This window comes from Marmota flaviventris, chromosome 2, assembly GCF_047511675.1.
Source record: "Marmota flaviventris isolate mMarFla1 chromosome 2, mMarFla1.hap1, whole genome shotgun sequence".
In the NCBI taxonomy this organism is placed as follows: domain Eukaryota; kingdom Metazoa; phylum Chordata; class Mammalia; order Rodentia; family Sciuridae; genus Marmota; species Marmota flaviventris.
Window position 1 is genome coordinate 32859277 of NC_092499.1, and position 27529 is coordinate 32886805.

The window sequence follows — 27529 nt, forward strand, 5'->3', positions numbered from 1 at the left end:
AGACCACAATTTAGGGAGACTAAGTTACTTGTTTAAGGTCACACAATTTAAAGGTGATATTCAAATGCTATCCTTTGTGACTCACAAACAGTCCATCCTTTTCCCAGTATTTCCCATTATTTCTGTTAGAAGGTTGGACCTTACCTGCTAAGGTGGAATTAAGCGGACTTTACATGTGTCAGGGTTAAGGTCCCAGCCAAAAACAACACCAAAATGTATTAAATTTGAGAGTCAAGAGCAGTCACAGGCATGGTGTGGTTGTGCACACCTGTAATCCCAATGACTCTGAAGGCTGAGGCAGGAGGATTACTAGTTCAAGGCCAGTCTCAGCAATTTAGTGAGTCCCTGTCTCAGTACTGGGGTAGGGGGAAAAAAAAAAGCAGTCACAGGGAAGGAATAGAAGTCTGCTTTTCCTAAGCACTGTGTGCTGGATTTTGTGCTAGACAGCTCTGTCCCAGATACTTACAGTCATGATCTCATTTCATGTTGACAACAATGCCCCAGGTAAGTACATTTAGTGGACAAGGGAACTAATTGTACCCTCAAATACAATAAGCAACTTACTCAGGTTGTAAAATCAGTAAGAGGCAGAGCAGGATTTGAGTCAGGCTGGCACCAAAGCTCTTTTCTCATTACCACACATTAGAAACTGATACCTAAATGGCAAAAATAAGGCATCAAAGATCTAAGGAATACTTCAGCAACATTCTTCTATTGACCGAATACGTATTGAATACTAGGACCAAACAAAGCATTGGGATACAACGACTACAACAATGAGTAGTAGTACAGCTCCTGCCTTTAAGGATCTTATAGAAGAGAAGAACAGCTTATAAACAAGCACAATTATCTATATTCAGGGTATGAGAGGGGATGTAAAGTAGATTAGTCAGACCCACCAGAGGATGGGGTGCATGATCAGAAAGGACTCATAAAGAAATAAATTTGTGAGCTAAATGCTGAAATACTGAAAAATCATTAGCTTGGTAACAAGTGTGCAAGAGAGGAAAGGGCTTTATGGAGTAAGAGTAGAAACCAAGGTACAAGGGTAGAAACATCAGGAACCAGGTCATGGAGTCCATAGTAGGAAGTTAGACTTTATCCTACAAACAGTGGGGAGCTGGAGTAGGGTTTAAGCAACTCAGTAATACTGATCAGGATCAGCTTTTTGGCACTGAGGATCGAACCCTGTACCTCACACTTGCTAGGCAAGCACTCTACCACCAAGCCACAACCCCAGCCCCTGATTAACTTTTTTTCTCCTCCCAAAATCCTTTAGCCTTCTTAAAAAGGTCTGAAATATTTTGAAATGCGTTTTAGTAAAGAGCGCCTTTACAAAGCTGTTATAAGGCAGTACTAAGTATGAATTGTGGGCAGTAAGAATATAGATAACTGTTATTAAAGTCTATATACCTTTCCAAAATCTTTGATGTCTCAGAAATTACAAGGAAAGATTATTCCAGCAGCATAATGAATGACAGATTGTCTGATACAAACCAGAGGCAAAGATATCAGGTAAAAGACCGCTGCAGGTGTCCCAAGGAAACAGAATAAGGGTCTCAACGGGAATGAGATAGAAAGAGAACTGTGGAGAAAGGAATTTTATTGCAAGAAGCCCAGGAAGTAGAAGAATGGGCTTCTTTACCGAAGAGGAATAAGGGAAAAGGAGAAATGAAAGGCAACTCTTGGATGCCTGGCCTCCCACAGGTAACCAGGTGCTTGTGTCCTCCTTGAAACTGGATCTGGCTAGTTATTACTGCTTAGGTAGGTCTATTCTGATAAGGGCTACAGGATTCTTTTTCTTTTTTGGTATTGGAGATTCAACCAAGAGACCCTCTATCACTAAGCCACACATCCAGCCTTTTTTTTTTTTTTTGTATCTGGTATTGAACTCAGGGGCACTTGATCACTGAGCCACATGCCCAGCGCTATTTTGTATTTTATTCAGAGACAGATTCTCACTGAATTGCTTAGTGCCTTGCTTTTACTGAGGGTGGCTTTGAACTTGTGATCCTCCTGCTTCGGCCTCCCTAGCCGCTGGGATTACAGGCGTGCGCCACTGTGCCCCACTCCTTTCTATTTTTTTTTTTTTTTTAATTTTATTTTGAGATGGGACCTTACTAAGTTGCCTAGCCTGCTCTCCAGTTTAAGATCCTCCTTCTTCAGCCTCCCAAGAAGCTGGGATTACAGCGATGTGCTATCACCTCTGGTGGGCTACAGGATGTTTACAAGGTCTATGTTTTATAGAGTATTATGTATGTCCTTTTGTTTTTTTTTTCAGTCTAGTTAATTTTGGTAGCATTTAAAGGATGTAAAAATATGGGAAGAAGATAATCTAAAGTTGTATCAGTAAGTGGCTATTTTTATATTTTGGTATTTTTTAAAAAATCCATAATATTTTTTTAAATGCATTTTTTTTAAAGAGAGAGAGAGAGAAAGAGAGAGAATTTTAATATTTATTTTTTAGTTTTCGGCGGACACAACATCTTTGTTTTGTATGTGGTGCTGAGGATCGAACCTGGGCCGCATGCATGCCAGGCGAGCGCGCTACCGCTTGAGCCACATCCCCAGCCCCATAATATTTCTCCATTGCATTGAAGGAGAAAAAGAAAAAGAGAGACTGGGGTGTTTAGTGGTAGAGTACTTGCCTAGCAGGTGTGAGGCCCTGCTTTATGTCCCTAGTACCACAAAACAGCAAAATAGGAAAAAGCCATTCTAAATTAAATTTCCTTACCTTTTTTGATGGTGGGAAATACTAGTAGAAATGATCTGAAATGGTAATTAATCATCCACAGTTTTTGAAAGTGCAGGTTTTGGAATTTGTTTTCCCAAAACCTTTCTAGTTTTGCATTTGAATGCATGCTAAAATAAATTTGTATTCTCTTAATCCCTTGGAAGTGAAATGTAGTGTAAGCAGCACCAACTCCTGTCCAACAGGCTGGGTTAAAGTCCCACCTCTGCCTATAATAATACCTACCTCTCATATTTTTTACAAAGATTAAATGAGATGATATATGTGAAACAATTATAATGCAGATAATTGCAATATAACAACTATATATAACAATTATAATGCAGATAATGAAACATTAATGTATATATAACACATAGTAACTGCTCAACTAATCACATTGTTATTATTATTTTTTTTAAATATTTTTTATTTGTTAATGGATCTTTATTTTATTTATGTATATGGTGCTGAGAATCAAACCCAGTGCCCCACACATGCTAGGCAAGCACAACTCCAGCCCCACAACTGTTATTATGATGAGTGTTTCTTTTCCCTAATATTGAAAAGAGACTGAAGTCTTTCTGAAGCATACTGAGTAAAAATAGCTTCTAGCTTGGGCTGGGGCTGTAGCTCAGTGGCAGAGCGCTTGTCTAGCATGTGTGAAGGACTGGGTTTGATCCCCAGTGCCACATAAAAATAAACAAATAAAATAAAGATATTCTGTCCATCTACAACTACAAAAAAAAATAGTTCCCAGTTTAAGATTAAACTTTTTCTTGGATAATACACCAAAGACAATGCAAATGTAAATAAATGACATTTTTTCCTTTTCTGTTTGCAGTACTAGGGATTGAATCCAGGACCCCTCACATGCTGAGCAAGTGTTCTACCACTGATTTACATCTCAGCCCTTTTTTAAAAATTTTATTTTCAGACAGAGTCTTGCTAGTGGTCCATGCTGGCCTTGAATTTGTGATTCTTCTGCCCTAACCTTCTGAATAGTTGGGATTACAGGCATGATTGCATGCCTGGCCCCTTCATTTTTTTTTTTTTAAAGGAATGGTATAATTGATTATATTCACAGACTTCCTGGCAAGATAGGGCAGGGGGAGGGCTGGGGATGTGGCTCAAGTGGTAGCGTGCTAGCCTGGCGTGTGTGTGGCCGGGGTTTGATCCTCAGCACCACATACAAACAAAGATGTTGTGTCCGCCGAAAACTAAAAAATAAATATTAAAAAAAAAAATTCTCTCTCTCTCTTTGAAAAAAAAAAAAAGATAGGGCAGGGGGAAAACAGCAACAATTAATAAGTAGGTACACAAATGGACTTCATTTATGGAGTTTTTTAGAATATCTTTTAAGATAAATATTAAACATTTGAATTATAGATAAAAATACCAAACTTATAAAATTAATAAATCAGTAAAATAATTCATTTTTCTTTCTTCTAGGCATATGAAACCTTGCTCCAAAAGGTACTTAATAAAGATTCTTTGAATCTGTTTCTTAGTAATTAGAGTAGTCAAACCAAGTAACATAACACTAGAATTTAGTCAACTATATGACTATTATGATCATATAGTTTCTATTAAGACAAATAATGCTAGTACTAGTATTTATGCACTGTTTTCATTAAAATTGAAATATGAGACCTGAGTTGAGAAATATTTTGAATGGTATCTATCTTTCAGCTTATTGTTACAGAGAATTATAGCATTTGCTCAAAAATTCCCAAGAGAGCTGGAGCACACCTGTAATCCCAGCAATTTGGGAGGCTCAGGCAGGAGGATTGCTAGTTCAAAAAAATAGCCTCAGTGGACTGGGGTTGTGGCTCAGTGGTAGAGCGCTTGCTTCGCATGTGTGGGGCACTGGGTTCAATCCTCAGCACCACATAAATAAATAAAATAAAGGTATTGTGTCCATCTACAACTAAAAAAATAAAAATAAAAAATAAATAGCCTCAGCAACTTAGCAAGGCCCTGTCTCAAAATTATAAAAAATAAATAAAAGGGCTGGGGATGTATGTCAGTTGTTACATGCCCCTGGGTTCAGTCCCTGGTTGGTACCAAAATAAAAACAAAACAAAATTCCCAAAAGTATTTTTTAGCATGCATGAGGTACTAAGATATAACAAAGATGTTACAGATATTCTGTGATGTTATTAGATATACAGCCCTATTCACCACTGTAAGTGGGGTGCCAATAAAGCTCAGTGAATATCCCTACGAATTATGAAGGCAAATTATGACTAAGCATGACCAGTCCAAGCTGCACCTCACCAAGAGGAAGGAGTCCACCAGAAAAATGCTCATAACTTCTAAAGCTAACATGTCATTTTCTCAGGTGCAAATGAAGAAATAGATCATTATAAAAACTAATCAGATATTTTAGAAAGTTAAAGCAGCTTTGGAAAATACCACCTAATTTAGAACCAGGAGTTAATTTGAACCTTGGGGAAATTCAGGCTCCATTGACAAATTATAGTTGCTCAGAATGGAAAATCCTCCCTAAAGGGGAAACTGTACTTTCAGAGAAAGGCTATGGTGTGAAATGAGGTTAACTTACAGTGTAAAGGTAATATGCAACTCATTGAGGTCATTCTTTGGGACATCCACCTTGGAATACCAGTGTTACTGGGAGTGATATGATCATTCCCAGAGCAACTTTCCTCTGGCCCCAGAATCAAGGAATCCTGAGTGCAGCCCATGATGCCCTACTCAGCCAAGTGAATGAGCTCAGAGAAGAACTGAAGGAGGAAAGCAAGAAGGCTGTGAGCTTGAAGAGCCAACTGGAAGATGTGTCTATCTTGCAGACAACTCTGAAGGAGGTAAATAATAATTATAAGAAATTGCCATCCAATGTGCTGCATTCCAATTTCAGAGATGTTGAAATGTGCATCTTTGCAACACTGTGGTGTTTTATTTTTATTTTTTTTAAATGAAAACAATGAGGTTCTAAGTGGTTAAATCTTTGATTTAAGATTATTGCATCATTAGAGGAAAACCTGGGACTTATGCGATCTGTTCTCCAAAGTCCTTGCTTTTTCAATATTTTGCTGCTTCCCCAACAGTAGGAATCCAGACATCAGGAAAACTTCAGAGAATTCTCATCAATTCCCATAAAAGTCTTTAGCCCACCATCAGTTCATTTTAATTTTTCTAGTCAATGGCTCCTCAATAGACAAGGGAGAGGAGCACAAAAAATGTGTCATCCAAGCCTCATCCTGCAATGGGAAAGGGAAAACCTGTGCAGAGCAATGAAATTTAAAGTTTTATCACAAGGACTTTTACATCATTCTTAGTTTCAGGAGAGAGTCGAAGATTTGGAGAAAGAGCGAGAATTGCTGAATGACAATTATGACAGACTCTTAGAAAAGTGAGTACCAAGTTTGGGTCTCAGGGCATTTTTTGCTGTAAAAAAGAAAGTCGTATAAAATGCCTCTCGAATTTTAAACATAATATCTAACATTAATAAATATATTGAGAAACTGGTATTCAATATTGTTAGAATATAAATTGAATATAAACTGACATCTTTTTCTTTTTTTTGGTATTGGGGATTGAACCAACGGGGGGCTTAACAACTGAGTCACATCCCCAGTCCATTTTATTTTTTATTTTGAGACAGGGTCTTGCTAAGTTGCTTAGGGCCTTGCTAAATTGCTGAGATTGGCTTTGAACTTGTGATACTCTTGCCTTGGCCTCCCCAGCTGCTGGGATTACAGACATGCACCTATTGCACCTGGTGACACAATCTTTTTGAAAGAGAATTATACACTATTTTTTTCTATTTTTACACTTTTTATTGATGCATTATAGTTGTACATAATGATGGGATTGTCGTTACATATTTGTACATGCATACAATATAACAATATAATTTAGTGAATATCACTTCCTAGTACTTTCCCTTTCCCTCCTGTTCCTCAGCTCTACTGACCTTTGATTTTCATGAGATCCCTGAATCCCTCACCTTTCTTTTTCTTTTTCTTTTCTAGCTTCCATATATGAGAGAAACATATGATCCTTGACCTTCTCAGTTTGGTTTCTTTTTTTTTTTTTTTCTTTTGGTGCCAGGGTTTGAACCCAGCGGCATTTAGCCGCTGAACCACATCCTCAGCCCTTATTTAGAAACAAGGTCTTGCTGAGTTGCTTAGTGCCTCACTAAATTGCCGAGGTTGGCTTTGAACTCCTCCTGCCTCAGCCTCTCGAGCTACTGGGATTATAGGCATACACCATCGTGTCCTGACAGTTTGGCTTATTTTGTTTGACATAATGATCTCTAGTTCCATCTATTTTCCTGCAAATGACACAATTTCATTTTTCTTTAAGGCTGAATAAAATTCCTTTGTGTAGATATACCACATTTTCTTTGTCCATTCATCTTTTGATGGACACCTATGCTGGTTCCATAGCTTAGCTCTATAAACAGGGGTGTGCATGTATCACTGTAATATGATGACATTAATTCTTTAGGATAAACACCAAAGAGCGCCATAGCTGGATCATATGGTGGTTTCGTTTTTTATCTTTTGAGGAACCTTCATACTGATTTCCTTAGTGCTTGTACTAATTTACAATCCCACCAACAGTGTAGTCTTCCTTTTTTTCCATATCCTCTCTATTATTTATTATTTGTTTTCTTGATGACTGCCATTCTGATATGAGATGAAATTTCAGTGTAGTTTTAATTTTCATTTCCACAATTGCCAATGATGTTGAACATTTTAAAATATATTTTTTGGCCATTTGTATTTCTTCTTTTCAGAAATAGTAAATTAATTTGCCCATTTATAAGTTGGGTTACTTGATATTTTGGTGTTAAGTTTTTGAGTTCTTCATTTATTTGAGATATTAATCTTCTGTCAGAAGAGTAGCTAGCAAAGATTTTCTTCCATTCTGTAGGTTCTCTGTTCACATTTCTAATTATTTCTTTTGATGTGCAGAAGCTTTTCAATTTGATGCCATCCCATTTATTAAATCTTGGCATTATTTTCTGAATTTTAACAATCCTATTGAGAAAGTTATTGCCTGTGCCTATATGCTGGAGTGTTGACCCTGTGTTTTCTTCTAGGAGTTGCCTAGTTTATATTCCAATTCCTAGGTCTTTGATCCATTTTGAATTGATTTTTGTGCAAGATGAGAGATAAGGGTCCAGTTTCATTCTTCTACATAGAAATAACCCATTTTCTCAGCACTGTAAGAAGGCTTTCTTTTCTCCACTGTGTGTTTTTGACATCTTTGACAAGGATCAGAGGACTGTATCTCTGTGTCATCTATTCCATGGTCTGCATGCCAGTACCATGCAGTTTTTGTTACTACAGCTCTGAAGTATAATTTGAAGTCTGGTGTTATGATGCTGACACTACATATTAAAATGTTAAATAGGGCTGGGTTGTAGCTCAGTAGTAGAGCATTTGCCTAGTATGTGTGAGGCACTGAGTTCAATCCTCAGTACCATGTAAAAATAAGTACATAAAATAAAGGTATTGTGTTCATCTATAACTAAAACATTTTTTAAAATGTATACCTTTTGTACCTGCAATTTCATTTTTTGGAATCAAAACTAATACAATCCTATTATGTATATTCAAAAATATCTATATAATAAGAATGTTATTACTGCATAGTTAGTAGTGGTAAAGAAGTCCTGAAAATCATCCAAATTTCCTTTGATAGGGAAAATAAATCATGTTGCATCCCCACAATGAAGTGCTATGAAGTTGTTCAAAATGAACAATTAGCCAAGAGTGGTAGTGCATGCTTGTAATCCTAGCAATTTGGGAGATGGAGGCAGGAAGCTCAAAAGTTTGAGGTCAGCCTCAGTAACTTAGCAATACCCTATGCAACTTGATGAGGCTCTGCCTTAAAATAAAATATAAAAAAAGGTCTGGGAATGTAGCTCAGGTAGAGTGCTCCTGGGTTCAATCTCCAGTAAAAATAAATAAACAAATAAAATTAAAATGAAGTAGATAAGTCTGGTGTGGTGGTGCACACCTGTAATTCTGGTGATTCAGGAGTCTGAGGTAGGAAGATCACAAGTTCAAGGCCAGCCTCATCAACTTAGTCTGAATATTGAAAAAAAAAGGGGGGGGGGTACTGAGGATGTAGCTCTGGGATAAAGTGCCTATAATCAATCCCCAGTACCATGAAAAAAGAAGAGGAAAAAGAAGAAAAAAGAAAGACGTAGATATATTGTTCAAAGAAAAAATAAGATATGAAGGGATATGTTACCTCTAACCTAGTTTATATGTGTGTGTGTATCTACAGTTTTTTTTGGGGGGTGTGTACGGGGATTGAACCCAGGGGCACTCAACCACTGAACCACATCCCCAGCCCTATTTTATATTTTATTTAGAGACAGGGTCTCATTGAGTTGCTTAGTGCCTTACTTTTGCTGAGGCTGGCTTTAAACTCGTGATTCTCCTGCCTCAGACTCCCGAGCTGCTGAAATTACAAGTATGGGCCACCGTGCCTGGCCTATTATTTTAATTTTTCACAGTGAACATATATTCATGTATTAATTTTGTCATTAACCTGCCTGGAAGATTATAAAAATCCAAAGTACCGGACTAGGGCTGGGGATGTGGCTCATGCCGTAGCGCGCTCGCCTGGCATGCGTGCGGCCCGGGTTTGATCCTCAGCACTACATGCCAACAAAGATGTTGTGTCTGCTGAAAACTGAAAAATAAATATTAAAAATTAAAAAAAAAAAAGTACCAGACTGGGATTGTGGCTCAGCGGTAGAGCGTTCGCTTAGCACGGGCGAGACCTGGGTTCGAGCCTCAGCACCTCATAAAAATAAAGGCATTGTGTTGTATCCATCTACACCTAAAAAACAAATATTAAAAAAAATCAAAAGTGGGCTGGGGATGTGGCTCAAGTGGTAGCGCACTTGCCTAGCATGCATGAGGCACTGGGTTCGATTTCCAGCACCACATAAAAATGAAATAAAGATATTATGTCCACCTAAAACTAAAAAAATAAATGTTAAAGAAAAAGAAAAGTACTTAAAAAAATCAAAAGTACCTTCTGACATAGTTAAAGACAGCAAGAGGAAGATTAGTGAAACAGCATGGGGTCTTACAGGAGTGTCCTGGGAACAACTGATGTTCAACTCAGCAAAATGAAACAGTGTGGGGGTTATTCACTCTGAAGACCCTCTGTGGCAGATACTACTACTATTGGCTTCTTTCCCTCATCAGTCAGAATATTATTTTCTTGGGTCACCATATGGGTCAGGAAGTGCTAAGGAATCTTAATAATATCTTGAGCAAGTTATTTTCAGATGACATTTATTAAACCGATCAATAGGAAAAAGAAGTAGGAATAATTTATGTCAATGTCATTTCCTTTGTGTAAATGCTAAAGAACTGGCCATATGTGTTTTATACTCAAAACAGTTCTGCCTGACAGCTAGACACTATAGAATGGAGGGTTCAGTTGTTGAAAAGTTTGGTTCCTGCCCTTCAGTATAGTAACTTGCATCTAGCTCAAAGGCAAGTATTCCATTAACTAGCCATTGGCAAGGGTCTAGAGGAATGAGGTAAGAAGAGGAAGATTTTGTTTCTCCTTTCTAATCCAGCTGTCCTGAGCATATCTTGATACACAGTGCCCTGCCTAAAGAAAGTCACTGTGCTAGGCAATGCACATGCGTATGACTTGGAGTGGTTGCTCAGTGAGACACTTGAGACCTAAACAGAAGTGATGCCGAGCAACTCCTCAGTGGCACCCAAAAGTTCCAAAGCAGTTGGTGAATGACAGTTACAAATAAAGTAGGGGCAGAAAAAACATGTAGAGAAATGAATGATGAACTAGACCCAGGAGATGTCAAAACTGTGTAGTGAAGACATCATACCACGCACCTTTGAATATCCATCTGACAACTCCCTTCCCATTTTCAGCATGCTGGACAGCAGTAATCAGCCTCACTGGAGCAATGAGCTCATAGGAGAACAGCTGAGGCAGCAAGTATCTCAATTGCAGGATCAGCTGGATGCTGAGCTGGAGGAGAAGAAAAAGGTCTTAGATCAGCTGTCCAGTGAGAAAGGTAAATCAGGTCTGGGAGAGCTCTAAGTGTGGCACCCCCTATATTTGGTTTAGTAGAAGGGAACTTGGGCTTTCATTTCTTCTTGATCCTATTCTTTTGTGGATCATAGATGACTAGAATAAAAACACTGGATATCAGGTCAGATTTACTATCAGGAAGACATGACACCTACCTACCTCCTGTGTATACTTTTTCCTATGTAGTGTCTTTCTATTTGGGAGGATGCTGAATTTTAATTTGTTATTTTAAACATTCACTTTATTGATTTAAAGGTATTAAAATTAATTTCTCTGTCTTTTGTCATTCTCATCAATCATTTAAGTGTGAGTAGGAGAATTCTTTTTTTTAAGCCCTAATATTTGAGATTACTAATTTTTATTACTACTATCATTTCACCTGCTATCTTAACTCTTGGATCACAGGCAATAATTATTTGGAATATTTTAAAACACTGTCAAAAAGATCTTTATCTTGCTGCTTCTTCCTGTTCTGTACCTTACTGTGTACTCTTAACAATTTTGTATGTCATCGGATTCTAGTGTATTCATAGGAGAGTGAAGGAAAAGAAATACAAATCAAGAATAAAAGAGGCAGAGGGACGGGTGTAGTGGCACACGCCTATAATTTCAATAGCTGAGGACGATAAGGCAGGAGGATCGAAAATCAAAGCCGGCCTCAGCAGTTTAGTGGCCCTAAGCAACTTGGCAAGACCCTGTCTCAAAAAAAAAAAAAAAGGATTAGGGATGTATCTCAGGAGTAAAGCACCCCTGTGTTTAGCCCCCAGTACTTTCCCCCCATGACCAGAAGACAATCCTGTTTACTGAGTCAACAAAGTAAAATTCCTTTGTAGAAATAAGAGAATTATTTCTCTTAGGGCAAATTTATAAAATGAAATGAACGTTAGTGGGATCTGACTGACTATGATTACCAGTAACTTTCTGGATTATTTTTTCTCCAGCTCAAAACAGGGTTCTGAAGCTTGAAGTTACCAACATCCTTCAGAATCATAAACAGGAAGTAGAGATCCTCCAAATGACAGCCACAACACCTGAGTCTCCTGATGATCAATCTGAACCCGACACTCACCCAGATCTGTTCCTAGAGACAGCTCTGGTAGAGGTAAGAACCTCTTTAAACGAATAAGTCCACTCTCCAGAGGGATCTCTGCAAATATCCCTAGGAAAGATGCAGGTGTTAAAATGCTCACTGAATATTTTGTCCTGACTGAGGACCATATTTGGAGGGATATATGAGAAGGCCAAGAGTAGAGAGGGCCTATTGAAATCCACCTGCTTTTTTCCATGCATCACAGCTCATAAAATGTAGAATCTTTTTCAGATGAGGACTTGAATTGATCTGCTGAGAAGCAAATTGCCATTAGAGGCTGTATAACTTCTGGTGCTGCTGCTTCTGCAGACCATGAGGACTTGATAGGAGGTGCATTTGTGAAGTAGCACAAGTCTTTTTTTTCCACTGGAGTAAATTTTGTTGCTGGCGTCTTACTACTAGCAGCAACTGCTTTATGGAGAAGAGTTGTTACTCTACTTGTCATATTTATACTCCTTTTCACGAATGTCTTTCTCTGTAGCACGGGGAACCAGAAATACAAGAAGAAAAACAACTGTCCCAGATGCTAAGTGAATTGCAAGTATTGCATGCAGAGACCACACTAGAACTAGAAAAGACCAGAGACATGCTCCTTCTGCAGCGAAAAATCAACATGTGTTATCAGGTGCAAGGAAAAAATGGTGTGGGAAGGGATAGATAATTGGGCACATGGGAATTATAATACCACTCCCAAGACTGGTAAGGAAGCAAGACCCAAGTTTCCAGAGCTGACACCAGGTGATACACTGTCCCATGCAAACCCAGAATGTGCTGTCCTTAGAAGAACTTAAGGACTCACACTTGCCCATGGCACCTTGGCATTAGAAGCCAGTAGATGGGGCTGGCTAATAAAACTGGCAAGTGTGAAGCTTCTGGTTTAATTATTTCCAGTCCTAGAGAAATAGTAACCTATGACACCCTTAGCACAAGTAGTCCTAGAGGGGTCTGTGAGGAAGCTAGGCCTTTTTATAGTGGTTCACTCCTCCCTGTTATGGGGATAGCAGTCTTCTTTACCCAGCAAGTACCACCTTTCTATCTGGGCTTTTGTGTTCTAGGCCACCGAGATGGGAAAGTTCAGACATTATTTTGTTTTAGGAGGAACTGGAAGCAATGATGACAAAAACTGACAGCGAAAGTAAAGATCACAAAGAAAAGCTGGAGAGGCTGAGTCAGCTCCTAGATGTCAAGAACAACCGTATCAGGCAGCTGGAAGGTATTTTGAGAAGCCATGGCCTTCCAATATCTGGCAAGTCCTAGTACTTTGTTCTCATCTTGGGCCGCCTCACCCAGCTAATGCCTGTATTTTCCTTTGTGTACAATCTGTGCAAGGCTGCCTCTTGTGTCCTTAACTTAGCCCTCCTGTTCTTTATCCTGTCATCTTTGTGTCTTTAACATGTTGTTAACATCTTCTTTCCTCCACTAATGTCAGTGTGTTTCTCTGATTTCTCTGGAGAGTTTCAACCAGGCTCAATAATTGTTTCCAGGGGGTTGATTATGTTTCAAGAATGAGAGCATCACTGTTGGCCCTCAGGATGGTAAATCAATCTATCCTTCTCTCTCTCTCTCTCTCTCTCTCTCTCTCTCTCCATTCTCTATTCAATCAAAGCCTGCAAAGCTATTTTTGTTTGTCAGGTAATACACCTTTATTACTCATCACCTATCACTTCTTTATGATTTTCTCTTAAATCTTTGTTGCAATTCAAGGATGTCAACAGTCACAGGGCAGCTGTCACTTAATGCATTTCATATTGTGCTACATCCTATTTTTAGTATCATCACTGCTGGACAGTGTTTGCTCTTGGCCTTATATGTCAAGAAACTAGGCTTCATTGTCATACTCAGTGATGAGAGGCTTGACTCACTAAATTCACCAGAGATCGATATTTAAATAAAAAAATAATCCACAATGGTGGTTGTTCCATTACTGCCATTAGAATATTTGGAAACACTGATCAGGGCATCCCTCTTTCTGGCAAGAGAATCAGTAATAAGCATATTACTTAGTAAGCATGGAAATAGAATAAAGGGAGATGAGTCATTCTGGGACATGACTTATCTATGTGAGGGTGAGTCCAATAAAATGTCACTGTCATATTCTAACTAAGAAAATACCCCCCTTGGATTAAAATTCTCAAGTCTTTCAGATTCAGGGTTTTTCTCTTACAACCAAGCAGGATAAATACCCTGCTTATGAAGATTCATTTGCTTAAACTTACAGTTGTCTGATTACTGCTAAGGTTAAAGAGCTTTTCATAGTTTACCAGTTATTTGCCTTTTGAGAATTGCCAGTTCCTGGTCTTTGACCATTTCTTAGTAGAATCTTATTGCTTAGACTATTAGCCTTGTGTCATGTAGTGCAAAGTTTTAAATATATTGTATCTAATTATATTAACCTTATAAATTAAGAACGCATTAACCAATTAGCTCATATCTGTACTGCATGTACATGCAATGTCCGTATTTCATGTTTTAACATGAAGACATTCTAATGTATCCACAACATTTTATTCTATTGATTTAACTCTTAAAATAGGACATTCACCATCAACAGGCTGTGATGACTCAAATACTCTCAATTTGAAGTAGACTATATATCAAAGTTTCTGATTGGTTGGGCATGAGAAGTAATATCCAGATTGGGTGCTGACTACATATCTTTGCATCCCACTACCAACATTTCAACCCACTTCCAGTAAGTCTCCTCTTCCACTTTTTACTCCATTATCCTTTGAATTGAAATGATTTTTTTTCCCCTCTGTAATTAAACCAGCCTCTTTTTTGGGGAGAAAGGGTTTCTGGGGATTTAACCAAGAGGGGCTTTTACCAACGAGACCGCACCCCAAGCACTTTTTTTTTTTTTTTTTGCTACAAGGCCTCACTAAGTTGCTTAAGGCCTCACTAAATTGCTGAAGCTGGCCTTGAATTCCAATCCTCCTGCCTTACCTTCTGAGCCACTGGGATTATAAGTGTGCATCACTGCAGCTGGTGATTAAAACCAGTTTCAGAACAGAATAAAAATTCTTTCAACTGATCTGGCTGAAAAAGGGAAGCATTTCTTGGCTGGGCCCAATGTGGTGTAATAGACATCATGTCTGTAACTTGCTAATCTCTCTTGACCAACACACAGAAATTTTGGAAATTTCGCATTTTGTGTTACTAGTGTGTCTCTTTTATAATTACTGATTAATTCATTTGACTTTGTTGTAAACCAAAACAATATCCTCTGTATGATGAAATGTGCTTCCTGAGTTGCATTTATTTTCCAGCCACTCATTCAGTATTTGCTCTCTGAAGAAGTATTGATTATTTGGTCATCAGAATTCAAAGCTCTTGGTTGTCATTCTTTTGCTCTTTCTTTTGAATCATGAGGTTTCTTGAAATCATCTCAACATGGACTTCCACCATGTTTTTATTCTCCTTCTCTGTATCCTTCTGTAGGCTAAGGAAGAGCTCCCTACCATTTAATGGATAGGCAGTTTTCTTTCTCTTCTAGAACAACTCAAAGATGTTGCTTATGGCACTCGACAGTTGTCTTTGTGTCTGGAATCACGGTCAGCCCATGGAGCGGAGGATGAAGTGGACATTTCTTTGCTGCATTGGAGTGAAAATCTTTTTGAACTGCATATCCACCAGGCCTTCTTGACACCTGCTGCTCTGACCCAGGCTGGAGACATCCAACCTACCACTTTCTGCACCTATTCCTTCTATGATTTTGAAACCCACAGTACCCCATTATCTGTGGGGCCACAGCCCCTTTATGACTTTACATCCCAGTATGTGGTGGACATAGGTTCCCTTTTCTTGCACTACCTTCAAGTGGCTTCAGCCCGGGTTGATCTACATCAGGCTGTGGGCAGTGAGCACCATACTCTTGCGACTGGACAGATTTGCTTTGACAAAGTGCTGGAGACTGTGGAGAAAGTCCATGGCTCAGCTGTACTTACTGGTAAGTGCTGTCAGCTTCCTACAGCTCCTAGGACCAATGCAGAATCTCCCAAAGCCCATAGTTTCTTTTCCAGTGGTTTCCTGTTTTCATTCTCTGCCTTTATTCCCAATCCTTGCCACACCATCTGTATTCTCCATACCTTTCATACTTTCCGCTACCCAGGAGCTGCTGGAGAAGACTGCGGGGTGCTAGAGTACTGGATGAGGCTACGCTTGCCCCTAAGATCCAACCTATGGGCATGCAATAAACAAAAGAAAGCCCAGGCCTACCTGTCAGCCAATGTGCTTGATGCCTGGAAGGCTCAGGAGGATGAGGTGAGAAAAAAGATGTGCCCAAGCATCTCCAAGGAGCCTCAGCCAAGCAGCTCATGAGAACAGTTCAGTCTTCACTCTCAAAGAATATTTGTTGAATGTGAATGAAAGAAAAAAGCAACCACACCAAAACTAGTTCAGATCCTTCCCTTGGTCAAACTTGAGTTTGGAGTGAAATCATGCCCTAGGAGCTAGTGACCACAAGACAGCTTCTCTATCACTAAGATAGGGGCTGAGGACTGGCATCTCCCCTGGATAACTGCCAGAGCCAGTGGGCATGCAGGTGAAGGGCATTAGGTTTGTGACCCAGTCAGGATAGCAACTCTCTAGATTGTAGCTCTTCCTCACCATGGGTTGGGCTTTACCTGTGACACTCTCAGGCTGCGCTCTTCCTCAATCCAAGACCAGCATCTTTCCAGTCCAGATCAGAAGCCTGGAAACATCAGAATGAGCTGCGGATTGAAATCACCAGGTGCCGTGGTCTCCGGAGTCGAAGGCTGGGAACTCAACCCAGTCCCTATGCCATGTACCGCTTCTTCACCTTTTCTGACCATGACACTGCCATCATTCCAGCCAGTAATGATCCCTACTTTGGAGACCAGGCTCGATTCCCAGTGCTTGTGACCTCTGACCTGGATGAGTATCTGAGGCGGGAGGCCCTGTCCATATATGTTTTCGATGATGAAGACTCAGAGCCTGGCTCCTACCTTGGCAGAGTCCAAGTGCCCTTGCTGTCTCTTGCACAGAACAAATCTATTAAAGGTGGGAGTTCCAGGTTGTTACATCTTTACACCCTCCCTCCCCAGTGTTGCCTCCTTGTTCTGATTCTACTATTCTTTGATCACTTGCTTGGAACAGTCTTTCAAACAAGCTGCTGAAGACTTTAGAATATTGTCAAGAGCAACAGGGTAGAAGACTTAGAGCCTCACTGCTTGTGTGGAAACATGGGCTTCCATTCCTGTTCAGCAAAAAATCAGGATTCACAAGGGGCTTGACCCCCAACCTGAAATCCATACCTGTGTCTCTGGAAAACTTTTTCAAAGTCTGCAGTGCTTCCTAGTACTTGTCTTTACCTGAGGCCTATTTCTTAGTGCATGATTAGATCTGATCATAATTTAATACACCCCTGTGATTGTCTTAACTTGTTTTAAATGTTACATATAAATCAGACTTCCATGCCAGACCATAACAAAGACAAATTTTTGGGATATGAAGCTGAGCTTCATACTATCTTACTTTATTTTCTTCCCCAGGATTGTAGGGTGCACCTAGGAGGGGTCAGCTGTCTGACAACAGTCCTAAGAGAATGAAGTAGAGGTATCTGTGCTCTCATTAGGAATAGTGGATAGGTACAGCCAATACTAATCATCTTTTTCTGGAAGTGTGTGAGGCCTCTTTCCTTCTAATACCACAACCACTTAAAAAAAAAAAAGCTGACACTTTTGCCCCCAGCTCACCCAAAAGAAGGAGAGGTCATATGACCCCTCTGTTAATCAGTGTTACAAACCAGAAGTTGAACATTTAGGAAAGAGCCATTTTGCTAAAGTGTTCTTGGGGCCACCTGAATGTAGGTGATTGCTTTCTTGGAATAGTTCAGTAAGAATTTAATGATAGTTATGATAATGTAATTTTTTTTTACGGACTAGATGACTGATGACAAGCAAGCTGTTATTTCTCTTTATACATCTTTTGACTCTGTTCCTGAAATCTGAGATACCCATCTTCCTGTTTGATCATCTAACTGCCCTGCTGTTTTGTTACTTCTGAGTGCATCATTGTCATGATTATTTGATGGATGTTAATTAATTTCTAACAAAATGTGATGAAATGTAAGAAATTGGGGGATAGATAAGATGCTGATAAATGCTCATTGCCTACTTCATGTGTTTAGGTATTATTAAAGTTTCTGTGTTTCTCAGGTGATTTTAACCTCACTGACCCTACAGAGAAACCAAATGGTTCTGTTCAAGTACAACTGGATTGGAAGGCTTGCTATGTACCACCTGAGAACTTCCTGAAACCAGAAGCTCAGACTGAGGAAAACGACACCAAGGAAAGTCTAGAGATATTATTTTCAGAGGAAAAGGCTTATTTTCCTCCCCAGGTAGCTCTCCCAACTTCTGAGGTAGCAGATTTCTGCCATTTCTATGGAGTGGAGTTGAAGGGAGCACTATTAAAATTGGCATAAAAATTTTTCTTTTGTGAATGTCACCACTAATGCAAATTTAATCTGGACACTATTTTTATTTTTTTTGGTAACAGGGATTGAACCCAGGGGGGTTAAACCACTGAACAATATCCCCAGACCTTTGTCATACTTTATTAACAGACAGGGTCACACTGAGTTATTTAGGGTCTCACTAAGTTACTGAGGCTGGCTTTGAACTTGTGATACTTCTGCGTCAGCCTCCTGAGCTGCTGGGATTACAGGAGTGTGTCACTGTGCCCAGCTCTGGAGGCTATTGATGGAGCAAAACCCTGTATTTATTGTGGAGAAGGAGAGACAGTGTCTTTCAGTTCCATGGCAAGAGAAAAATGAAATCTAATGCTAATTCATAAGTCCCTTTCTTGAGTATCAAGATTGTTAAACTATCATCTTTAAATTTGTCTCTGATTCTTCTATTCAGGACCAGATAGCATTTTCTGAGATTCCCATTGAAGCTGACCAGTATCAAGCAAAGAGAAAACTTCCTCAGATGGGAGAAAAAAAAGAAAAGGAACACCAGGTTGCAAGCTACTCAAGAAGAAAACATGGAAAAAAAATAGTTGTCCAAGGAAAGAATAGAATGGAGTATCTTAGTCGTAACGTCTTAAATGGAAATACACTACAAGTAAGACCTTGAAATCCCTGAAGAACTAAAATATGGGTTGTAGTATCCCCACATCTTATTCTCAGAGATAGAAGCAGATGAAGATATATAAGTAATAATCATAGCTATTTGTGGCTAGCTTTTCTTTTCACAAAGACAAGTAGTTTAATGAATCCTTGGACTGTTTGCTTCATGTCAAAAGCAATTTAATTCACTATATTATGTACTTTACAATTTATACTTAGAAGTTTAATAACATATACATGTGTATATATGTGTGATAGAGCTAGTATGAAAGAAAGAAAGAAAGAGAAAGAAAGAAAACAAAGATATGACTACTTACATAATATTATTCTTATTCGGAAACAGGTGAACTATACCGAGTGGAAATTCTCAGGGCTTAACATAGATGATGGTCTTAAAACTCAGACCAATGAAAAGGAAATGACATTATCACAGTCAGCACTGAAAGAAGAGGAACCCCCACATCCTATAAATGGTATTGTCTTTCTAAAATCTAAATTTTCTGTTTAATCATTTAATGATTTTATAAAGCTAATTACTGACTGGTTTTAATTAATTTTATTTAATTAAATCTTTTTAATTAATTTAATTAATCTTTTAATGAGAAGTTAGTATGTAAGTCTCTAAGCCTGACTTGGGTTACAAGTATGAGGGTTAGGCCAACCAAGGCTGGAATTCTTAGTGAAAGGACTGTATATGTAGCTAGTTGGCTAGCTAGCTTAGTGACCTACTATTTGTAAAATGTTAATTTGTTTCAGGGTCTTGGGAATTATTGTTACAAAGAATTAGGGGGAATGTAACCAGTTCATTTGTGAAGGTAATTCAAAAATTTAAAAAAAATTATGGTAAGGCTTTGAATTAAAAAATAGATGATTTCAGATCATCCTAATGGCAAACTAGGTAATTTGGATTAATTCTCCCATGAGTGACAGTTAGAAAGCTAAAGTAAGTATATTTTAAAAATATCTTCTTAATGTTTCTTAAAAGCATTAAAGTGCCAATAAGAAAGGGAAGAATTACCTAACCTAGACCAGGGAAATGCCTGGAGCTCAGAGAGGTGAGTTGGAACAGCTTCAGCCCTGGAACATTGCCAGTCTGGAGGAGGCTGAGAAGAGGTTGAACCATGCTTTGGGTGGACTTGTGGGGTGGGGAAGTAGGCATGTAGTCCAAATTTAGCGTCTTCCCAGGGTAAGCAATTGTCTGCCCAGGATAGAATTTCCCACTTTCTTGTCTGGGACCATGAGGACAGCTCTATTGTGAGCCTCTTATACCCTAAGATGCAAAATTGCTTTTTGGAGTAAGGGTTGATTTGATGTCTACCAGGATTCTTGACATTGGAGTTATCTGACATAAACTGCACAACTGTGTTTACCACCTTCATGAAGATAAGAGCTGAGCTTTAAGTTTTCAGGAGAAAATGGGGCTATGAAAATTGGCATCTTAAGTTTTTTACTTACTTTTTTTACTTGTTTATTTTTATGTGGTACTGAGGATTGAACTCAGTGCCTCATGCATGCTAGGCAAGCACTCTACCACTGAGCTACAGCCCCAGCCCGGCATCCTAAGTTTTAAAGTAATTATGTTTTAAAATAATTTCGAATTTACAGAAAAGCTACATGAATAGCATGTGCTCTCTCTCTCCCCCTCTCTCTCTCTCACACACACACACACACACATCATATATTTTCAGTTCTTCTTTTTACTTCTCCCCATCCCATTCTCCTCCTCTTTCTTCTTTTCCTCCTCCTCCTCCAACCCTAGTCCCTCATGCATGCTTGTCAAATACTCTACCTGAGCCACAACCCCAGACCAAAAAAAACACATATACCCTTCACCCAAATTTGTCAGTTTTTAATATTTTTGCCACTATTTACTTTATCACATTTTTCTGAAGCACTTAATTTGCAAATATTATACCTCCTTACTACTATAATTGTTTTCCTAAAAAGGGGGAATTATATTATCGTAGTATAATTATCAGATTTGCAAAACTTACCACAAGGACATGTCCAGTCCATGTTGAGAATTTTCTAGTTGTTTGTTCCAATGAAGTTCCTTAGATCAGGCCGTTTATCGTTTGTTTGTTTGTTTGTTTATTGTTTTTCAGTCCAGCGTTGTGCATTGAAATTTAGTCACCTTTCTTTAGTCTACTTTAACCTGCAACATTTCTTCCTCTTTTGACTCTCATAATATTGTTATCTTTGGAAGATATAAGAGAGTTTTTCTGTAGAGTGTTCCTTAATTTAGATTTTCTGATGCTTTTTCATATTTAGATTTAGATTATGATTTTTTTTTACAGGAATAACACAGAAGTGATATTGTGTACCTCTCACTAAATCATAGTTAGGCGGTACATGATGCCAGTTTGTACTGTTATAGTGATGTTAGCATTGATCACTTGGTTAAGAAAGCATCTAAAGCTCCGGAGGCTGAGACAGGAGGATCACAAGTTCAAAGCCAACCTCAGCAACTTAGTGAGACTCTGTCTCAAAATAAAATATAAAAATTAAAAAAGACTGGGGATGTGACTCAGTGATTGAGTGCCCCTGGGTTCAATCTTTGGTACCAAAAAAAAAAAAGTACCTGTGAAATTACCTTTTTTCCTTTGTAATCATTGCATAATCTATGAGAAGTTATTTAGAGATTGTACAAATATCTTGCTCATTGTGTCATTTTGCTTAATAATTTGTGCACCCATTTGTTTTTTTCTAAATCATTACAAAATATTTTTAAAATATGTAACAGATTTAGAAGTGAACTAATATAAATTATAGAAGTAATAAATACAGAAACTTAAAGAAAGAGATAGGTTGAAAGAGATAGGTTGAAACTGACATGAGAATTAATTAAAATACCCAGAGTAAAGCAAGCAGAGACAAGAAGGAAAATGCAGGGCTGAGGTTATAGGTCAACTTGTAGAGAGCTTGCCTAACATGTGTAAGGCACTGGGTTTGATTCTCAATACTGCATATTCATATATATATACCTACATACATACATACAAAATAAAGGTCCATCAACAATTTTTAAAATACGAAAAAAATTTTAAAAAGGAAAGTGCAAAAAGAAAGGAAGAAGAAATGAGACATATGGATAAAATGAAGAGGTCAAAGCTACACTTTATTAAATAAGAGAGAAAAAGGAAGAAGGACAGAGACAGTAAAGTAAATAATGACTTAGAGTTTTCCAGAACTAATAAAATATATTGAGTCAGTGAAATGAACTCAGACACATTAAGAAAAAGTAAATTCAAATCTAGGTATGATTGGAGTAAAAATTCAGAAAATAAAAACAAAGAGAAAATATTAAAAGCAACCCTTTATGAGAAATAGACAACCATTGGTATATCAGTGAGAAGAGTAGCTGACTTGAGCTGGGGATGTGGCTCAAGCGGTGGCGGACTTGCCTGGCATGCGCACGGCGATGGGTTCGATCCTCAGCACCACATATAAATAAAGATGTTGTGTCCGCCGAAAACTAAAAAATAAATATATTAAAAAAAAAAAAGAGTAGCTGACTTGTTAAGGGTTACCAGCCTAGCCAGAAAAGAAGATACTTTCTTTTTTTGATGGAGGACAGGAGGCCATACTGGAGCACTTTACCAGTAAACTACATCTCCAGGCACCCCCCGCCCCCTTTTTAGTTGTAGATGGAGATAATTCCTTTATTTCATTTTTTTATTTTATGTGGTGCTGAGGATCAAACATAGTGCCTCATGCAGGCTAGGCAGGTGCTCTACCACTGAGCTACAACCCCATCCCCATCTCCAGCCCTTTTGCATTATTTTCTTTTCAGACAAGGTCTTGCTAAATTGTTGAGGCTGCCCTCAAACTTTTGATCTTCTAGACTCAGCCTCCCAAGTTGCTGGGATTACAGTGTGCCACTGTGCCCAGCACAAGATATTTTCAATGTGCTGAAAGAAAATAATGAACTGCTAAGAAAGAGTCCTCCACCCAATAAAAATATTCTCCCAGAAAGGAAGCAGAATAGATATTTTCAGACAAATGAAAACAGTTTGCCTCCAAGCCACATATTAAAAAATCATTCTTTAGGCTGAAGGAAAATTATCCTAGAAAGAAACACAAGTGCAGTAAGGAAGAAAAGCAAAGAACATGCTTATGTAAATGACTATATAAAGCAAAAATACTAGTTTGTGGGTTTAAATATATTTGGAATTTAAATAGATAATGTGGTGGATGGAACAGTAGCCCCCAGAAAAAAAAAAAGTCCATGTCCTGAATCCTAGAACCTGTAAATATTGCCTTATTTGGGAATAAGTTATTTGCAGATGTAATTAAGCTAAATAAAGATCTTAAAATGAAGATCTAAGTGGACCTTAAATCCAATGACACACACAGGAGAGGAGGAGGCAATGGGATGGTGGCGGCAGAGATTTATGTAGCCACAAGCCAAAGAACACCTGGAGCAACCATAAGCTGGAAAAGGCAAGGAAAAAAATTAAAAAAGAGCTGGATATGGTAGTGGACACCAGCAGCTCAGGAGGCTGAGAAAGGAGGATCTTGACTTCAAAGCCAGCCTAAGCAATTTAGTAAGGCTCTGTCTCAAAATAAAACATAAAAAGGCTTGGGAATGTGGCTCAGTGGTTAAGTGCCCTGGTACCAAATAAATAAATAAATAATAAAATTAAAAGAGAGAAGAAAAAGGAAGAGGCAGACTGTTTCTGAAAGCCTTTGGTGGAAACATAGTTTGCCAAACGTTGATTTTGGACTTGGGATCTCCAGAATTCTAGGACAATATTTTTTTTGTTATTTAAATCTTCCAAGTTTCTACTAATTTGTTATGACACTCATAAGAAATGAATGCAGACAATTACAAATATTTGGGAATTAATTAACACACTTATGAGTCAAAAAAGAAATATTACCAAAGGTTAGAAATTATATTAAATGGAATAAAAAAGTGAAAGTGCAGCATTATACAGCTCATGAAGTGAAACTAACGCAGTGCTTATAAGGAAATTTTTATAGCCTTTAATGGTTAAATTAGTAAAAAATAAAAATATCAAGTCAATAATCTCAGCTTCACTTCAAGAAGCTAGAAAAAAAAATCAAACCTAAAGAAGTAAATAAAAAATATCAGAGTAGAAATCAATGGAATAGCAAACAGAAAAAGAATAGAGCAAATCAGTGAACCTAAAAATTGTTTTAAAAGATCAACAAACTTTCCAGGCACCATGGCGTACGCCTATAATCCCATTAGCTCAGGAGGCTGATGCAGGATGATCTCAAGTTCAAAGCTAGCCTCAGCAAACAAGGAAGCCCTAAGCAATTCAGTGAGATTCTGTCTCTAAATAAAATATAAAAGGGGGCTGGGAATGTGGCTCAGTGGTTGAGTGACCCAAAGTTCAATCCCCAGTACCCCCCAAAAAAGATCAACAAACTTGAAAATAAGCCTGTATCTAGAATGACTGAATTAGTTAACCCTTATATTTGTGGTCAATTGATTTCCCACAAAGATTCCAAGCAATTCAGTGGGGAAATACCAATCTTTCCAAAAAATGGTATGGGGACAATTAGGGAAGCAAAAAATAACTTAGACCCTTATATCACACTATGTGCAAAAATTGATTAAAGTGGATCATAGATCTAAATATCAGAACCAAAACTATAAAATTTCTAAAAGGAAACAGAAAAAAATCTTAACCTTAGATCAGACAATATTTCTTGGATATGACAAAATAATAATTGATCAATAATAATTGATAAATTGAACTTCTGCAAAATAATAAACATATGCTGGGCTGGGGATGTGGCTCAAGCGGTAGCGCGCTCACCTGGCATGCGTGCGGCCCGGGTTCGAACCTCAGCACCACATACAAACAAAGATGTTGTGTCTGTCGAAAACTAAAAAATAAATATTAAAAAATTCTCTCTCTCTCTCTCACTCACTCTTTAAAACAAACAAACAAACAAAAAAATATGCTATTCAAAGGAATCCATTAAGAAATTGAAAAGACAAGATATGGACTAGTAAAAAATATTTGCAAGTCACATTTCTGGCAAAGGACTTGTATCCATAATCTATAAAGGACTCCTACAAGTAAATAATAAAACACCCCAATTTGAATAGAAATTTCACCAAAGACAATATACAAATGGTTAATGAGCATATGAAAAAGAAAGTCAACATCATTGGTCCTCAGGAAAATGCAGAATCACATAAAGAGGTACAGTTCACAGCAACTAGATTATTATATTTCAGAGGCAAGAGAATTACAAATTCAAGACCAGACGGGTAATGTAGTGATACCTTGCCTCAAAATAAAATAAAAAAGGGCTGAGGGCTTAATTAATTGGCAGAGTGCCTGTGAGTTCAATCCCCAGTACTGGGAAAAAAAAAAAAAAAGGAAACTATAAAGTAGCCTACCTTAAAGCTAAGATTTTCTGCTCATCAAGAGATCATACAGACATGCTACAAGGTGGAAAAGATATTTGCAACATGCATAACCATCAAAGGGCTCAAATTCAGAAAATATACAGAACTCTTGCAAATCAAAAGAAAAAAAAGCGGGGCCGGGGGAGGCATGGTGGCACACAACTGTAATCCCAGCGGCTTGGGAGGCTGAGGCAGGAGGATCTAGAGTTCAAAGCCAGCATCAGCAAAAGTGAGGTGCTAAGCAACTCAGCAAGACCCTGTCTTTAAATAAAATATAAAAAGGGGCTGGGAATGTGGTTCAGTGGTTGAGTGCCCCTGACTTCAACCTGGTACTCCCCTCCAAAAAAAAAAAAAAAAAAAAAAGTAAAAGGAAAAGCCAGTATAAAAGTGGGCAAAAGATTTGAAACCCACTCTACAAAAAGGAAGGACAGCCATGTGCAGTGCTACATCATGATATATTTGTTCTTTAGAACAATACAGTATAAGCAACACAAATGTTCATTAGTAATAGAGTGATTAGTAAACTATGATACATGCATGTAATGAAATACTGTATAGGAAAAAAAGACCTGTAGCTTCTGTCAACAATATGAATGACTCTTGAAAATATAATTATGAGTGAAAGAACCCAAACATAACATACATTACATATAAGGTATGCTTCTATTTTTATAGATTTCAAAAATGGGCAAATCTAAACTATAGTGTTTAGAGATGAATACTCAGTAGTACAAATAGAAATCAAAGCAAGGTAATTTTAATAAACTTAGCTTGTCTTTATTTAAAATTTTGATGTTTGTTCATTGTGAATTTTTTTTGTTTTAATTAGTTACACGTGACAGTACAATGATCTTGATATACCGTACATTTGAATCAGATGGGGTATAATTTCTCATTTTTCTGAGTGTACAGGTTGCAGAATCACATTGGTCATGCAGTCATGTATATACATACAACAATAATAAAGTCTATTTTATTCTGCTGTCCTTCCTTTCCCCCCTTCCTCTCCCCTCCTCTTCCATCACTTCTCTCTACCCAATCTAATGTGACACACTCTTTTTTTTTTCTTTTTCCTCACTTCATCATGCATGTATTCTGTATAACAATGAGGGTCTCCTATCTTCCATGCAATTCCCTTTCTCCTTCCCTTTCCCTCCCACCTCTCTTCCCTATCTAGAGGTAATCTTCTTCTCATGCTCTTCCTCCCTACCCCATTTTGAGTCACCCCCCCCCCCCATATCAGAGAAGACATTCAGCATTTGTTTTTTAGGGATTGGCTCATTGTGAATTTTAACACATACGTTAATTTTCAAAAATCTGGCATTAAAATAGTATTTGTCTTCACAGGCCATTGCTTACAGCTGTGTGGCTAGCCCACAGCTCTTTGTGCCTAGTCCTGATCTGCCCCATACAGAACAGGTCTCTGTGACAGGCACATAGGATCTAGCCCTCAGCCCTCAGGATTGCCTGGGAGAGAAGTGCCTGACTTCTTAATAGGAGCTGTTTGGTTCAAGGCTGTATATTGTTTGCATTGGCTGCTGTTAATATTGATCTCCCCCTTAAAGGCGAGGTACTTGAAACCTTCAGGGACACAATAAGTCTCCAGGGTAAATACTGTACTACCTTAGTAGATCCACACTGCAAGATGGGAAGACACATGAACAACATGAAAAAATAAGGGAACAAAGTCCCTCAAACAAACCAAGATGCTCCAATAATAGAATCCATTGACAACACAGTAGAAAAAATGTCAGAGAAGGAGTTCAGAATGTACATAACTAAACTGATCCATGACATAAAGGATGATTGTAAGGTGAAATCAGAGATAAATTTCAGGAAGTGAAAGATCACTTCAATAAAGGGATAGAGATTATAAAAATAAATCAAGCAGAAATCCTCAAAATGAAGGAATCAATAAACCAAATTAAAAAGTAAATGGAAAGTATCACCAACAGACTAGACCACTTGGAAGACAGAACCTCAGGCAGTGAAGACAAAATATATAATATTTTTTTAATGTTTTTTTGGTTGTCTATGGACTTTATTTTGTTTGTTTATATGCAGTGCTGAGAATTTAATCCAGTGTCTCACTCATTATAGGCAAGCATTCTACCACTGAGTCACAATCCCAGCCCATCTTGAAAATAAAATTGA

The 27529-nt window shown here is 38.1% G+C and overlaps 1 protein-coding gene across 4 annotated transcripts in view; it reads left to right on the forward strand.

Moving 5' to 3' along the window:
• The window catches only part of Rpgrip1 (RPGR interacting protein 1), a 61463-nt gene that overhangs the window by 13417 nt on the left and 20517 nt on the right, over window positions 1–27529 (forward strand). For 2 of the 4 annotated variants that reach the window (XM_034635374.2, XM_071606844.1), the window contains exons 1-7: window positions 10559–10781; window positions 11740–11900; window positions 12370–12513; window positions 12984–13134; window positions 18065–18249; window positions 18773–18976; window positions 19325–19454. In XM_034635374.2, coding sequence (XP_034491265.1) covers window positions 10559–10781; window positions 11740–11900; window positions 12370–12513; window positions 12984–13134; window positions 18065–18249; window positions 18773–18976; window positions 19325–19454 — 1198 coding nt within the window. Of the gene's footprint in view, window positions 1–4183; window positions 4208–5412; window positions 5560–6033; window positions 6108–10558; window positions 10782–11739; window positions 11901–12369; window positions 12514–12983; window positions 13135–15381; window positions 15835–15996; window positions 16149–16564; window positions 16908–18064; window positions 18250–18772; window positions 18977–19324; window positions 19455–27529 lie in introns of those variants that run through there. The other 2 variants (XM_071606832.1, XM_071606834.1) reach the window with 2 other exon arrangements.